At 42.0% G+C, this 17040-nt stretch overlaps 1 protein-coding gene across 4 annotated transcripts in view; it reads right to left on the bottom strand.

Annotated features, from left to right (window-relative positions):
- Positions 1 to 633: 633 nt before the first annotated feature.
- The window catches only part of LOC307025595 (disks large homolog 5-like), a 28909-nt gene continuing 12502 nt past the window's right edge, over positions 634 to 17040 (bottom strand). For 2 of the 4 annotated variants that reach the window (XM_079660364.1, XM_079660363.1), the window contains exons 9-34: positions 16774 to 16958; positions 16507 to 16632; positions 16114 to 16246; positions 15894 to 16018; positions 15547 to 15722; positions 15321 to 15424; positions 14785 to 14877; positions 13693 to 14661; positions 13474 to 13597; positions 13133 to 13277; positions 12573 to 12694; positions 12084 to 12167; positions 11829 to 11988; positions 11468 to 11545; positions 10797 to 10959; positions 10588 to 10721; positions 9626 to 9790; positions 8697 to 8880; positions 7984 to 8132; positions 7630 to 7800; positions 7257 to 7453; positions 6805 to 6948; positions 6481 to 6608; positions 6097 to 6206; positions 3728 to 3837; positions 634 to 1678 (exon numbers count right to left, since the gene is read on the bottom strand). In XM_079660364.1, the coding sequence (XP_079516490.1) occupies positions 1575 to 1678; positions 3728 to 3837; positions 6097 to 6206; positions 6481 to 6608; positions 6805 to 6948; positions 7257 to 7453; positions 7630 to 7800; positions 7984 to 8132; positions 8697 to 8880; positions 9626 to 9790; positions 10588 to 10721; positions 10797 to 10959; positions 11468 to 11545; positions 11829 to 11988; positions 12084 to 12167; positions 12573 to 12694; positions 13133 to 13277; positions 13474 to 13597; positions 13693 to 14661; positions 14785 to 14877; positions 15321 to 15424; positions 15547 to 15722; positions 15894 to 16018; positions 16114 to 16246; positions 16507 to 16632; positions 16774 to 16958 (4383 nt within the window). In that variant the 3' untranslated portion in view covers positions 634 to 1574. The remainder of the gene's footprint in view (positions 1679 to 3727; positions 3838 to 6096; positions 6207 to 6480; positions 6609 to 6804; positions 6949 to 7256; positions 7454 to 7629; positions 7801 to 7983; positions 8133 to 8696; positions 8881 to 9625; positions 9791 to 10587; positions 10722 to 10796; positions 10960 to 11467; positions 11546 to 11828; positions 11989 to 12083; positions 12168 to 12572; positions 12695 to 13132; positions 13278 to 13473; positions 13598 to 13692; positions 14662 to 14784; positions 14878 to 15320; positions 15425 to 15546; positions 15723 to 15893; positions 16019 to 16113; positions 16247 to 16506; positions 16633 to 16773; positions 16959 to 17040) is intronic. The other 2 variants (XM_079660366.1, XM_079660365.1) reach the window with 1 other exon arrangement.

The raw sequence follows: 17040 nt of genomic DNA on the forward strand, positions 1-17040 counted from the left end.
TACAGGTAGTGGGGAGGAGCCATCAGTAGCAGACGTCGATGCTTATCTGGATGTCTGTTATTTATAGTGACCGCTTCATACATTTTTCATGATTAGAAATGAGTGGTTACAGCCTTGTTGCTTTGAAAGTATTAGTGGGGACTTTCAGTTTGTAAAACGAATGACACCAAGACTCTTTTACCTCGTTTTCGTTGTTCTAAATGGACGAATTTACCAGAAGAACTGTAAACAGAACTACAACCGATTTGTAGCAGAGGATCAACACACAATTGTGTATTAAGGAACACATCCTCATTAAAAGTAGCATATTAACTTAATACTTCAAGGCAGGAGCATATCCGACGGTGGTCAGCTCTAACATTAAAAAAGGAGAATCACATCTGTTCATCAATTTGGAATATAAACAATGTGAAACTATATCCACAGACTGTTATTAAACAAGTGATTAAACAGTGGCATCTCCTTCAACAGTGGCAGTTTACTCACCCTAGTGGATAAAAGGAGAATTGATCGTCGAGGTCCAAACTATCATAAACCTGTTAAATTTACCAAAAGCTAGAATAAAACTATACAAATGATAAACATGGTTACCCACCCACACAATATTTAAATGGAAAACACAGACCACTTGCATTCCAATAAATGTACTCTGTTTTTAATATTTTATAGAAGTATTAACCTTCATGAGGAGAAGACCTAAAGTGTTTCATCCAACTTGAACATGAAATGCTGAAAACGTGAAAAATCCAAGAGGTGTATGTAAATGTGTAAAGTTGACAGCCAACCATGAACCACAAATAAAATATCCCTTCTTTAAAATCCACTTGACAAAGAGGAACGGTATTGGCAATACCAGTAGAAAACAAACTGGGACAAACTGTGGTGCTAAGAAAATACCTGCTGTGTAATAAAAGTTGTAGTGTTAACAAATCCAACAATGGATGGTGAGTAGCAAATATGTTTAGCTTGGCACAACATTACTTTTTGGACTGAAATGATGAATGGAAAAAAGAATATGCCACCAGAGAGCCAAATATAACAAGACTGCAGTTCCAATTCAAGCAAATTTGCCTCAATTTCTCGATAAATAAGAACATTAATTGGAAAATATCATCCTTCCTATTAACTAAACAACTACATTTGTATAACAAAAGTTCATAACCAACATCTTTGATTAGATAAATTAAATGGCAGGAAAATATGTATAAATATAGAGACGGGAACACAGTGGTCCACTCTTATCTTCACTTCAAGAATAAAGTCTTCATTTTTCATCGATGCATACTTCCTGTGGTCCGACATATTCATGGGACAAAGTGGGATTAAAAAGGAGTGCTACTAGATGTAAGGGAAAATAAAACATTCAAGTATTAAATACTAGTGTAAACAAATCTATCTGTAGTACAGTACATCACTATTGTAGTGGGAATATGACATGATCATCAGTGCTCATATTGCTATATGTGAAAAAGCATTGGAGTTAACCATGTTAGCTGTACCGATTCACCGTGTACCCCATAATAAAAAAAAAACCCTTCTCTTCTGCTCGGAGTGACGTGCAGTGACAGTCGAGACTACGGTGCTCCACCTGGAATCCACAGTACTTTACTCTGCTCCTGCTCCACGATGGTCAGGACCTGAGTGCAAATGTAGGAGACGCTGCCTCCTTGGACAACGCCTGCAACACAGTGAGGGGGGGGGGGGGGGGGGGGGGGGGGGGTTTACATCACAAGTGTTAGGCATTTCTGTCAGATTAGGTTTAAACTTAGCTTTTTGTATATGAACTTCTAGCACTGCACCTAGCAATTGTTATTGTATATCAAGTAATTATTATATTGCATTACATCTGCCACCATCTTCCTTGCAAAACCTGGCACCTACATTAGGAAATACAGAGAATTTTTAGAAATGTAGTCTTCAGCTTATAGCCTCAGGCAGAAATGGGACAACACTTCTTTACACACCCAGAGTCTTTTTATATTATGGCTCTAACTGATGCTGCCTGAAGTGTTGTCTCTTGAGGCAATGTCTTAGATTTCAGACTCAGCTCTCTCTGGAGCCTTATAAGGCTTTATAAAACTTATTTCACATATACAGTCCCCAAAACTTTCATGTGTAAACAAATGTAAGTTCCTTTTAAATCCGAAGGCTGTAAAATGTCAGATCATTGTGAGAAATGTAATGTTTGAATTGCATTAAGACCATGATTACATTTAATATATAATAACAATATCAGGTCTATAAAAAAAAAAAAAATGTATGTTCTCATGGAGAAACAAGACTGAGTAGCAAATGTATTTCAGTGCTGGACATCTTGCAGCTCCTTCACACGACAAGATACTTAGATTTATTACAGGTGACAATTACAGCGCTGGTTGTTGTGGCTCATGTGCAGAGTTGTGAAGGCGACCTCTTGCTGTTGGAAAGGATTGGCAGCAGTATGTGCTCATTTCCAAAGTTCCCTATAAATCTCCTCCTTCCATAGAGTCATTAATCAGCCGGCCAGTCGGTGTGTCAAACTTGCTGCTGCTCCAGATTCCAAAACTTTATCTCATAAAAAGACCACAGAGACACTGTGCTCCAAAAACCTCAGATTACCTCCAGCACTGCTGGACACTCACATGTGTTCAACTAGACCAGTGGTTCCCAACCTGGGGGGCGCACCCCCCTTGGAGGGTCACCAAAGATCGCAGGGGGGGCGCCAGGCTTCAGATGATTTGAGGCCAAATATCATATTTAGACATTTTTTTTTTTTTTTTAAACATATAATTGTAAGGCAATACATGATTGTCACTAAAAGCATTGTCTCTACATTGCAATAAAATATAAAAAATAATTGATTAATTACTTTTAATAAAAATTCAAGTTAGTAGCTAATAAAAGGCATAAAAAAACAGAAATGTAGAATTCTTTCTATAGAAATGTTTCTTCTGCTCGTAAAGTTTCCAAACCGGGCTTGTCTGGATAAGCGCATTTTCCATGCCGGTTTCAGTTGGATTATTTGTCACAGTTGCTCAGATCAGACTCCTCCATTTTGTAGATTTACGACTTTTGAATCCACATAAACACATCGATGTAAAAAAAATCCGGCTTACTTTAAGGATGTGTTTTAAACAGTTTAATCCCTTTGTGAATTGTTTCCACTTGTGCCGCCCTTTAATTTCTTCATACAGTGCCCCCCCCACCTTTGTGTGTGTGTGTGTGTGTGTGTGTGTGTGTGTGTGTGTGTGTGTGTGTGGGGGGGGGGGGGGTCACAACTTCCAACAGGAGTCATTTGGGGGGGCTCTTGGGAAAAAAGGTTGGGAACCCCTGAACTAGACCATAATAAATTATTTTTCATTCATAACTTTAACTGGGTTTTTAGATCATTTGCAAATGTATTGTCTTTTCTTTGTAGGTAAAAGACACCCTTGCAATGTAACCGACTCCACCTTTTAAAAAGGGCCATTTCACCTTCATTTTTTGGGTTTGGGAGTTCTGGTGCTGATATTTCTGTTGCCACAGCATAAAATGGAGGCATTTTATTCTTCTTTTGTATCACTTAAATCATTCAGAAAATTACAATTTAATAATCTGCTGTGACATAAGGGTTAAAAAGATAAACTTGTATTTACACACTTGTGTTCTGTCCTGCAATCACACTTAAATGAGGTGTTGTTATTACCATTATTCCTGTGTCCATGCCATTTATAGCCTTAAAAAGAGATAACAAGTTACTTCCACCAACCTGTGAAGAAGCGGCTGTACTCCTGCTCTATTTTCTGTGCCGCCTCAAACTGCTCCTTGGAATGTTTCTGTGAGAGTTTATCCCGCAGGTACAGAGGGTCCTTCTGCTCTCTGAGGAGACAACATCAGCACCTGTCAGCATCCTCAAAACTATCCCTTCACACTTCCAATCACAGAATCAAAACAGATGCAATACCAAGGTGTGGGAGGAATCAGCATTTCTCAAAACCAGTACATATTTTTGCAAATAGGTGTTTGCTCTTTTCACTCCTACCAATCTCCCTTTGCATTTATTGCAACGCAACGCAAGCCTAAACACGTTAGCACCCAGATCCGATCCATGCTAAATATGTCACTTCATTTATTATGCGCACTGCAACAACCTTAAAGTGTAACTGCAGGATATGACTACTGCAGACTCCGGTACTACGCTTGGATCATGTAGGTTAAAATATTATATTGTTTTATGATCATCTGAATAATAAGTGTATATACGGATTTTAAGCACGTCAATGCATGAGATCTACATATGAGAATAAGTGAGGAATAACTACCCTAACAAGCACTTCATCGTATTTAAGTCAAACATCTTGTCAAATTAAAAATACCATTTGATTAAGTAAAACTGCACCCACTGGGCCAAAATTACCATAGATATTGTATAAAAGGGAAACCCTGCATGATTAAGCATACAGAGCTTTTATGACACCTCTCTACGGCAAACTCTTCCACTGCACTGGTTCACTCCATATCCCCATAGTCTTAAAGGGGACCTATCATGCAAAATGCACTTTGGTACGTCTTTTATACATGAATATGTGTCCCCGGTGTTCCAGGGAACTCACCAAGTGTCAGAAAACACAACCCTCTCTATTTTCCTCCATACCAAAATCTCTTAAAAAGGGGCTTCAACGGATCTGATACAAACTGATCCAGATTTGAACACTTCTGTGACGTCACAGAAGTGGCGCTACGGCTATTGGGTCAACTCCACCAATCAGGAGGAGACAGCCACGGACATTGCCGTTGGAAAGCGCTGGAGACGCTGTAGTACATACGCCAGGCCTGTAGATGGTGCTGTTCTCACAGAATCAGCCCATGCAAAGACAGTGTTAAATTGAGCGAAATGAGGAATGGCTAAAATGCATGATCCGTTTGGTATTTTCAAAAATAAAAAGTATAAATATGCCTTATATAGGTATGGTCCTACACTATATTATTCAAATATAGCATGATAGGTCCACTTTAAGTCATGTGACTTCTCAGTCTCCAGTCTATATCCAGTGGGAGCCCCTGACCGAAGCTAGAAACCCACTCCCATCTCTCCCGGGCGCTCAGTGTTCATCAACATATTGGTCTGCCGGTGCCTCCCAGAGGATAAAAACACATACAAAAGCCTGAGTTCTGTCAGTCTCTGCAGCAGGCAGGCAGTGGGAGGTGTGTCTGTGTGTTTGTGGCGTCTGCTACGGGCGGGGGAGGAGAGTGTTTTAGCCGCCCACGCCACAGAGCGGAGCCACAGGACCTGTGAGCTCTCCCTGGACAGCTGGCACTCAGCTGATGACAACGAAAGCTTAGCAGGAATCAATCTCCACCATGTTCGCCCGCTGCACCACCGTGGGTGTGTACACGTGTGGCAGAGGAAGCCTGTTTCTGCCAGACCTGAATGCATCTTTATTTGTGTGTGTTTGCATGTGTATGAAGTACCGTGCAGAGGGTTCAGGAGATTTAATCTTGCCATGCGATTACAAATGAAAAAAGCAGAGGGGATCTTTGAAATATCACAATCATCCTATCAAAACCTCAGCGGGCTGTGGGATCTGAACTAATGACACTGTGATTAAATCAGATTGATCAATTAGCTTGTTTTGCATCTGCAGGATAAGATTATGAAAGCAAGAGGACCACTTCTGAGTTACATTTCCTGAGTTTCTGTAAAGATAGACAAGTAATAACTTGCAACCACATGAGATATGAGGTTTTTTATAGAAAAAAAAGCTTTGTCATGCTAAGAAACAGTCTTATACGTAAACATTTTGATGATAAAGCATGTTGGAAAGTCGACATTAATCTAAAAAAAAAAAAAAATTGAATTAGATGCTACTGACACTCGTATATGTTCATGTGAATTCATATTTTGATATCATATAAAGCCTGAATTTCTATAAAATCCCATTTCCAAACTAAATATTCTCATAAATAGCCTCCAGGAAAATGATTCTCTCAGTGTGTCGTTGAAGGATCTGAACTTTAAACTGGAAACGGGTAAACAGCAGAAGCATCAAAGCAAAGGCACGCTTGACGTGTCTCAGAACAAGAAAGCCAAAAGCAACGGAAACAAACATGAAAATATAGAATCAAGGGATTACTCACTTTATCTGCTTGGCATTTTTGTAGCGAATGAATATGACGATTGGGTAGATGTGAACGCTGTGAAGACGCTCGATGGCATGAGGGACAATGTCAAGTAAACAGTGACAGTCCTATGAGAGAGAAAATGAAAGCAAAAAACTGCATGAGAAATGGGGGGGGGGGGGGTGAATCAAAGCAGATTCTCTTTCTTAACAAGGGTTTCTTATATAAAGTAACATCCAACATTAGGTTGCACTTTTATTCATCAAAGTTCATTTGGACTAATCAAAAACCATTGTAGACAAATAAATCTGAATATTGAAGCACACATTTAGATCGACACACACTAAGCTTCTATCTGTAGCCTATAGTTTGAAGACCGCAGCATTGATTTGATGAATGTACCTTCTCTGTTATCTCTTTTATTGATGCTACGGTTGTCACATCGAAATGGCCACTCCTCCGTTTGTAGTCGATGAAAACACAATCCTTCACTCCGCGCTCTATCGCCTGCTGAGATGCCTTCATGATCTCTGGAAGTGGAGAAAAATCAAAAAGAAAAAAGGGAATATTTCACTCCGATTTGTTCGCACCTTACATCAATTTAATCATATTTACATGTTCTAAAAGTAGCAGTGAAATCCCACTCTGCAGATCATCGATGATATAAACCGGATGAAAACCCAAAATCCTTCATGAATAACTAAACTCTAATAACAGATTACCCACCAGGCAGACAGCGACAGAACTGAGCAGGAGCCTCCTTCACCAACATGTCCTTACTGGACTCCACTAACGGACCCAGGATCAGCACGGGTCTGGGGAAAGAGCACTCCACCCTCTGAACCCGCTGGTACATCAGGCTCACTCCGTCTGGGCAGGATACAAAACAATTCATTACAAAATACACAAGACTGCATAGAGATACAGCTGCCATTGTTATGATCTCAGCTGCACATTTATGTACCTTGGGAAATGTTTTGTTAACCCAGCATGCTTTTTAATAAACGTTCATATATGAGAACTACATTATACTATACATACATTATATTTTTGAAAAGTCATGGTATACTAGGTCGAAATCGTAGTATCCAGAAAATATTTGCATTGCATTCCGCTTCCAGGTCAGTCTGTCTGGTCCAAAGCCTCACTTTGAAACTACTTTTTAATTGATTTCTAACCTTCTGTGATGGGTAAAGAATCTGTGCTTATTGCGTCCAGAACCATCAGCTCCTTCCCGTCCTTGGATCCGCTGCGTTTGTGCTTCAGCCTGCGGCGGAAGAAGGATCTCCGTGCCGCGGCCGACAGAGACTTGTTGGTGCCGTTATCGTCTTTCAAATCGGCCATGCCGTGCCTCTTGTAGAAATCCTGGTCCATCCTTATTGAGATATAGAAGCACATTTAACTCAACTGCAGTCATGACCGTAACGCGTGGTGAACAAAGTGCTCATTGACATAACAACGAAGGATCAGAAAACTCGAAATTCCAGTTTAGAAAGTAGTATTAAATTAACTCTAATGATATAAGAAAAGTAAATCAAAGGCTGGACTTACATGTATTTACTCGGGATCTGCCCCTTTACGAGCTTCTGTGCATTTTCGTCCAGTTGCCAGGCCATCCAGTAGCCAAAATTACCATTTGGTAGCGTATCTTCAACATAGAGGATGTCATCTTTCTTAAAGCTCAGTTCCTGCTCGGCCTCCGCCACCCTCTCATAAAGTGCTCTGACGAGAGATGAACAACGAAGCAGTTATGGTGAATACATTTGTCTGAGCTTTGAACAAAGACATAAGAGATTGAGAGACAATTTCACAGAAGATTTTGAACAGAGAATAGCTTACACGATTTTTATGTCTGAAACTTGATTTGCTCTAAGTTTGAATTGACTGATCAAAAATGGTTTTTACCTTGTGAAGAATCCATCTCCCGGGGCCTCTTTGATGGCAGAGAGGTTGTCCACACAGTTCTGGACCTTGAATGTGATTGTTTCAGCTGGCTTTAACATTTCCAGGTAAGCCTCCTCTTTAGTTTTGTTCTTCATGCTGATGCCATTGTACTGTTTGAAAACATCAATTATATAATTCACAAAAAGAACACTGCACTCGGCTGCCAACTCAGAATGACTCATCATTTTCAGTAAAAAGCAATACAAACAATGCACCGGAACATTTATGGAATATAATACCTCACACACATCTGTTAAACATAGGAGGAGATCTTCAACTTGAAATGCATAACTGTAGAGTGCTTTTGTCAGGTCACAGTGAATCCTGTCATCATTTCAAGGTCTGGCATTGAAGTAGTTACTTTGGTTGAAACTATGAGTAGCTAGGTAGAAAGCCCCCCAGAACGTGGACGCAAATAGGAACAATTAAGCTTCTTTGTTTTCACTTTCAACAACATTTATATTTATCATGTCTGTTGTGAAAGTGATTGGCTTGGCAATAGCAGAAGCAAATAAACAAAAAACAAACAAGAGGGTGTACTCATTCAGTGAGACCGTGGACTGGGAGGTTTTCACATTTCTAGGTGTGTCATTGGAAGCCTGTTCTGTCCTGTGAATCATTTTTACTGTGCACATGACTTCCTTAATTAATTAAAGTGATTTCATTGCAAGTACCTCGAGTATCAAGTCTCCAGGCAGCAGGCCATCAGGACACTTAGCAGGGCTGTCATCATCCAGACTCTCCACAAAGACGCCGTAAAGGTTTCCTCCACAGACCTGAACTCCCATCTCCACCTGGATCCTCTTCAGCCTCACCAGCCGAGGCTCGGCAGCCCGCCGCGTACCGGAACCAGGAAGCCTGAAGAAGAAACGTTCAGTCAGTCGAGTTTTGAATTATTATTTTTTTCACCCTAACACCACCACAATTTCTGGGCGGCACGATATTGAAAAAAAAACTGACATTGCGATATTTTCTTCCTCTGCGATATATATTGCGTTTTTTTTTTAACTATCTTTATCTTTATCTGCAGATGTTGCTTTTCTTTTTGGAAGTAAATCTTCATTCTCGCCGGGATTTGTCCTCCTGTGCCTTGCTAATGTTTTACCGGTGTTTTGATGGTCTGCAAACTAGCGGGGTGGGGCCTTCTGTGATCTGATCAAGAATGATTGTGATTGGTAGTTTGCTGTGCATGCAGAGCCTGCATGTCACTCACTCAAGTACCTCTGACATGAGAGCCGCGCACGTTTTCCTTTTCTAGCAAGCAGCAAAATAATTGTAACATGACGTGTTTAAATAAATTTACCTACTTAATATCGAACGTCCTATAAAAAAAAAAAAAAAAAAAATCGCACGTCCCTACGATTTGAATATCGCGCATGAGCATATCGCGGTTATCGCCATGACACGATATATCGTTCAGCCCTAATTTCTACCAATAGCTTAAAGTCTGTATTCATGGCTCCAGCAATAACACGAAATTGTAATTTAACAGGAAAAAAACAAATAGTGAAATACAAACTGGATCTGACAAATGTGGGACAGAATACACTTAACAAAACAAAAAAGCAGTTTTGGTGGCAACACAAATATGTCCCAGTCCTACCTGAAGGAGCTTTGAGGGCTGGTGGCGGGAGTGGTTTGTTTGGACGGCGGCGTCATGGTGCCCTCGTCCTGCTCACTCAGAGTGTCGACGATGGAGTGATTGTCGGGGGTGGTGGCTCCGCTGTCCTGGGGGGTCGGCTGGTTGCTGATGGACTCCATACGAGAACTACGGACAACAGGAGTCAGTCTTTTTTACTCTTAGCAAAAAGGTAATACAATAAAAAAATATTCATTAAGTTTCTGATATAAGATGATGATCTAAAAGACAGTAGTTAAACCCCTCTGTCAGACCCCCTTTTCTGATGGCTAACTGAAAAGTTATCTATGCCATCTTCAAAGTTTCAAGACTCTTTTGACAAACACTGCAATTTTAGCACAGAGTTGCTAGTCTACCACTGCCTACATCTGTTAGTTTGTTGAAATACTCTAGATTCAGGGTTCAATTAAACTGATATTTACTTTACAAATTTGACCTCTTTTTTTTTAGGTGGCTAAAACATGGTTTACTGATGCACTAATAACAGTCTCTCTGCCCTCCTGTTTGTTTCTCAGAACTTGACTGTAGGTTTTACACTGACTGATGGATAAGTATCTCATAAAACCCTACTTCAAACTATCCTTTTAAAAGAGAAGACACACAAGCTGTTGCATACATTATGTGAAGAGTGTTGTTTTGAATATTCACTCTCCATTTAGCGCTTGCATTTTTTATTTGGTCCTGCAGTGTGTTATATGAATTTTTGCATTTTTATAATATCGTGTTTGCTGTTGACATGTATTCACTGTTTGAATAGAACCATAAACATTCCATTTATGTTCTCACATTATACTGACACAACTGGCACTGTGCACACAGGCTTTTTTTTGCCAGAATGGTTGAATGAATATGGAACGAAAATGTATGAGTCATAAGTTATCCGTCTAATGTATTGCTGTGGTGTTCCTGCCTCCTCGCCTCCTCACCCTGAACGAGAGTGGTTGCCCAGCTGAAACATGTGAGGATTATACTGAGCCAAAATGGTGACTGTGTCACACTGCTGCCCGATCACAAGCCGCGCCTGCTGCTCGTTGGCATTGCGAAGGTTGATTCCATTGAACTGGAAGAAACAGAGATTCATCAGACACAGAAAACAACAGCTAAATATAAAGTTGTAGTGCGGTGGCTGCTTTACCTCTAGGAGTTGGTCTCCGTACTCTAAGCGAGCTTGATGTGCGATGCTGCCTGCGGTCACTTTGGACACAAACACTCCCCCGTTATCTCCACTCACTATGGAGATCCCCAGAGGTTCTGCTCCTTTCTGAACAGTCACATTGCGCGGCTCCTCTAAGTACGGCCTTGAGGGGGGAAAATAGAAATATCATGTTCTGACACCTCTGGGAAACTACTCCTGGCAGGATGCAACAAGCAACTCTAAATGATATGAAAATAATATCATTTAAACTACAAATCCACAGGAGCAGCTGTAATTTTACTTTTCAATGAAATGTAGCTTTCTGAACTGTGTCTTAATTTAAAGCAAAGATGCATTGCGAACATCGAGGTTAAAAAAAGACTTAACAATAGGATATGGGAACAGTGTGCAACTTGGCAAGTGCATTTCAGAATCCAACTCTTGTCATGCAATCATACAAAATTCAACAGCATTCTGAATAAATAACAAGCAAGGAAAAGGTGAGGACTTAAGGGATACAGATCCATTAGCTCTTTGTTATGGCTATTAAATTCTAGCATCACTGACGCTACATGAGATATCTGCAGTGTGTACACAGAAGGTCTTGATGTCTGTGCTTTAACAGCCTTACAGGTAGTGCATATACTGTATGTGCTGCAAGCAGGACAAACCTCAAGCTTCTTAAAGAGAGGAACTTGGGCTGAACTGCCAGTGGAAGTCTGACAGAGAGAGTGTTATAAGAAACAAATCTGAGAAGGAAACAGAGAGAGGAAAGAGAATAATCACCCAAAGAAGGAGAGGAGTATTTCAGGTTATAATGAACAGATGCAAAGGGGAAAAGAGAGGAGAACATAATGATAGATGGTGAGTAGGAGCTCTAATGATATGAGGATGGAGCCTCACAGCATTGTTTACTGCTTTAAGAGCACTTTATCACAATGAAACAGACAGAAGTACAGACAAATGGTGGAAAGCACGTCGTGTTCTGTTGAACGATGGCAGCGTAACGACCCGGACGAGGGGCCTACCTACCCTTCCTTCTGCCTGTCACCAGCTGGAGCGGGGCTGACTGATATCCTGGGCTGGGTGGAGATGGAGCTCTGTGATTGGCTGCTGATGAAAGACGATGTCTCCAGGTTGACAGGGGACATTGGAGGCGTCGGGCTGCTACACTCTGAATGTGAGAGGGAGCCTGGGGTGGCAAGGGAGAAAAGTATGAATTCAGACTTGTTGTTTACGCCAGTGACACTCGTTTTTAAATGATGGAGCTTCATAACTAAATCGTACCTCTTTCAGATCCAGTGGAGCGGGGATACCGAGTTGGAGGGATTTTTATGCGTTCTGCCCTGAACTGTAAAGTATTGAAGGAGCCTAAAGACCAGAAACAGAAGACAGTTGATAAATGCTTACTCAAATTCACAGGGAGAAAAAACAACCCCACTTGCCTATTTAGTTAACAAGCCATGCAGTTACAGGGTTACACCCAGGATATGACTTATTGATGTTGGGGATCTGTTTTTCCGAAGTTGCGCTAGACTGCTCTGATAAATTACTTCAATGATGCTCTTTGATGTAGCCGATCAGTTACTGTCATCTCCTGAGCTGAGTCAGTGTGATACATCTCGTGGTCAAATAAGTTGCTAAATGATGTCTAACACTATTGTAACAGTTTCCCTGAAAGCCACATACATTTGTTTCCGTTTTGAAAATGACAGTTCATTCACAGACATTATTATACAAGATATGATTTGCCTAAATTTGGGACTTCATGCGTACTCAGTCTGGCGCTGGATGGCAGGGAGTTGGTGCTGTGCGGTGGTTGGCTGACGCTCGTTTCAGTCGAGTCCCCAGTGCGCTTGTGGCTGAGGTCCAGGCTGTGGCGAACCTGATGCTGGGGGCTAAAAGTGTAGAAAAGGGCCTCAGTCAGTTCCCCTGTGGTCAATTGTTCAACCCAGAGCAAGATGTTATTTGACACATGCCATCTGTTCATGAGATCTGTGATTTGGAAAACACTGTGGACAAAAAAAATCCTAAGACAGCAACCAATGATTACTTTCAGTATCAAACACTCAAAGAAATGCATCGATAAATCTATAAAATGTCAGAAAAATCAAAAGCTCCCAAAGTAACATCCACAAGTGTCCTGTTTTTGGTCCCAAGATATCATTTAATAATAATAATAATAAAAATAATAATAATAATAATAAACAGAGAACACAGAACAAGTTGTGGTATGTCAATAAGAGTAGGGATATGATGAGATCTTTCAGTTGAAACGTTTGCTGTGAAAAAGGGCCTATTTGTATAAACAAAGAACAACGAGGAGATGTTAACACCTTGTGTGTGGATGTAGGTGGCCTCCCGAGCTGGGGGCTGGAGGAGGGTTGTTGTTCTGGATCTCATGGCTCCAAGCAGTGTACACCGGGTTCTTTATCACAGCCGTCACAGCTGGACATGGGGCTAAACCTCGTTGTGCTGGATCTGGAGGAGCACACAGAACAAGATCACGATGTCTGACTTGATACAGATGTCATTGAGAAGAAACCGGTACATTTCCATTCCTACCTCTCCCGTTTATGTGCGTCTTCTATCTAGCGTGAACAAAAAGACAAATGCAAGGACGTGTTTCCTAGAAGCAAAAGCAAATCAAAACGTTGAAGTTGTTCAGGAGACTTACATGATGGGACGCTGCCGTAGCTGGGGGGTGCAAAGGGCATGCTGTACCGATTAGTTCGCCTGGGAGAGAAGCGCAACAAGTCTATTGGCTCTGGGGAGTGCTCGTCGTTAGAGAAACTCTGTATCTGCAAGAAACAATCAAGCAGGGACAAGTCTGTAACATGTGGAAAACACACATCAACAATAACATCAGAACAGATAAGAGCCGTATCTTAGCTACCTGCATGGGAAGAGGGATGTGTAATGGAGTAATTCTTGGCCGCAGTGCAGGCGCCGATTTAGGCCGGTACCTCCTCTTCTGCTTCTCCTCTGCTCTGCGACGACTCCCTTCGTTGTCAGGAGTTTTTTGGGCGCCGCTCGTGGTCTCTCCTGGAGGAGCGTTGGCGTAGTAGAGCTGGTTCCCTGCCTCCCCCCCGTCCTGTGGACTTGTAGCTTGGGCTGGGGATTCAGGTGGAGTGGCAGTGGTGATGGTGGAGTCTGACGCCGAGCTGTTCTGCTGGCGATGTTTGAACCTGAACGAGTCGCTCCTGGCTGGCGGGGTGGGAGGGGCCTCAGATATCGAGCTCTGCGGGGAGTGCTTGGGTATCTGAGAAAGAGACGTGTAGTCCAGTTTCGGGGACGGCTCGGGTCTCCTGAAGCCCTGCACGTCGAAGATGGACTTCCTTTGTTTGACTTTTTTGTAGATGGAGAGCTGGGCACATTCAGTAATAGAAGCTATCGCTATGACTTTAGGCCACGTGCCTCCGCTGGGCTTCCCTGCTGAGCTCTGCACTCGGTCCACAGCCGTCTGAGGAGAGCTGCAGTCGGAGGGCACGGGGGTGAAGGTGAAGGGGCGATGGTGGAGCTCCGGCCTCCTGTAGCAGAAGTCTGGGTGGGGCTCTGAGGGACTGTGGGTGCTGGAAAGGGAGCGGGAGTGCACAGAGCTGCTGGGAAAAGGCTTCTGGAGGCAGTGAGAGCTGCTGTCGCTACTGTCTGGAGAGTCACATGCATCCTTACACACTTCCTCCCCTCTGCTGCCCAAGTCACAGCTGCAAATGTCTGTCTGTGTGGAGCAGTTGTGCTTAGAGCAGTTGTGCTTGGAGTTCCTGCAGGTCCTGGCGTGGATCTCACAGGACTGGAGACGAGAGATCTTTTCTGAGTCTCTCAAACCTTCAAATAAGCTGTGGCCGGAACAGCTCTGTGGGAGGAACTGTGGAGGAGGGGAGGTCAATAAACACTTATCTCACTATACTTGTTTTTTCAGTGGCAACAAATATATACTGTAAAAAAAATGTGTGTGCAAGACAAGTGTATGTGGGTCTGAGAGCTTCACCTTCATGAGGGAGATGCTGAGAAAATCACGGCAGTTTCTCAGCAGAGTCTCACATTCAGAGAGCGACTTGTTATCAAGTGCAATGCCATTGATCTGCAGTGGATGAACAAAATAAAGTTAGAAAAACTCCAGTTTACCAAGTATGTCTTCCTCCAATTCAAATGAGATTAAAGCACACAAACTATATGTGTTTGATTATTGAGTATGCTGCTGTATTCTCCATGATTTGACACTAGATAAAAACTTTGGTGCAGATTTGATTGACAGAAATGCACACCAAATGTCCCTGTAGCACACACATATTAATAAACATACATTTTCCTGTCACCAAACTGCCAAGACTACATTCTTTGAAGGTCATTTCATGGTGTGCCCTTCAAAGTTTGACTTTTTTGTAGGTTAATGAATCGAGACATTAAACACGAGTGTGGTCAGTAGAGGGCACTAAAAGCCAACATCTCAAAACCGGTCTAATGCCATCAAATCATCATCTCTTATCGTGAATAATTCATATATTTTCTGTACAGCATACTCACAGCTAACAGTCTATCCCCGACAGTAAGAGCGCAGTCTCTGGCAGCTGGACTGCCTGGGGCCAAAGTGGCAACAAACACTCCACTTTCCAGACCGATGCCACTGTCTGTGAGGTTAGACAGAGACATTTTTTTTTTTACATGTCATGTTATGTGTCCATCTTTCTAAAAAGTAAAACAGCAGTATGAAAATGGGGAGGTTTACTTAATAATTAGTCCTTTATTTTACCTTTGTTTCCTGCCAGGTTTATCTGGATTGGAGTGATGATCCGTCCTCCCAGACTCTTCCTTCTGCGGACCACCATATTAATCACTCCCTCGCCGCTCACCACCACTTTAATCACTTGCTTCCTATCCTTATTGGTCAGGTCCACGTCATTTATTTTCAACAACCAATCGTTCACCCTGCACAGACAGATCCAGAGCAATGGTTAAATGGTTAAATCCTCAAACTAAAAACAAGGACACTAAATGCAGTACGGGATAATAAATATTTGATTACGATAAACGAAGAAACATTTTAACGCTTAAAAATGTGCTTTAATTACCAAGTTGTCAAAGTGGTGAGGCATTTACCTTAATCTTCCTTCAGCCATACTTCCTTTATCCACCTTACTGACAAATATGCCACAATCTCCTGGTAAATAAGGATCATTTACCCCTTCAGCAATATCAAACCCAAGTGCTTTCAAATCCATGTCCTGAATAAGAAAAAAGCATTACAATTTGGTTCATAGAAAGTTAAATTATTTTATATAAATGTTAAGATGATAACAACATTCACAGTGGTTCTTACTCTGTGCTTTTCAAATTCTACAACTTCCGTCTCCCACTCCATCGAGTCTGTGTCGATGGCTGAATCATGTGAGCTGTGAGCCATCAGCTGACGAAACCTCGCTTCCTTTTCTAACTGATCTTCCATCTTTTCCCTGCAGGACACACAACATGTGTAGCTCTTAAGTAAGTCACCGATAGGAGTTCTTTTGCTCAGTCAGTGACACACTTCCTCCACCGGAGGGCACAATAGATCTTGGATGAGGTCATTCTGGATCCCCGAAACACAAGGAGCACCACACTCTGACACAAAATAAACTAAGTGAATAACATTCAAGGTTTGAACCTAAAAATAGGGCAGAAAATGAGATAAGTCTGTCAAATAGTTGTAAAGAAGCGTGGAGGAACGTCTCACTTTAGTTCTTTGAGTTCCCGCGCAGCGTCGTTCTTCTGCTTCCTGGTGTCATCCAGATTCCTCAGAGCGTCTGCCAGATCACTCACAGCTCGGTCCCTCTCGCGCCTGAGGTTGTCACACAGCGTGCTGGTGACAGATTCACAAATCGGCGACAGACAAAGTGTAAACAAATACATTTTCATCCAAGCCTCTCTTCGCCAACACGTAACGTAAACAAGACATATTTCCACATAATCAAAACAGACAGCTTCTGAACCCGCTCCTCACCGTATGCTCTCCCTCTCTGCCACTATCTTGTCCCTCTCCTGAAATGCCCAGTCTCGTCGGCACTTGGCTACCTCGGCCTCCTGCACGGCCTCCTTCAGCTCCTGAGAGACGGCCTCGTACTGCTTCCTCAGAATATCGATCTCCTTGTTGGATCGTTCCATGTCCAGAGTGGCAGAGTCTTCTTTCTGGAGAGTGGAAAGAAATGTCAAGTTGATTTTGGTACTTTAGACACAACTCAAAAAGGACTGGATGAAAGATATTTATGTT

This window comes from Notothenia rossii (genome assembly GCF_949606895.1).
Source record: "Notothenia rossii genome assembly, chromosome: 11".
In the NCBI taxonomy this organism is placed as follows: Eukaryota; Metazoa; Chordata; class Actinopteri; order Perciformes; family Nototheniidae; genus Notothenia; species Notothenia rossii.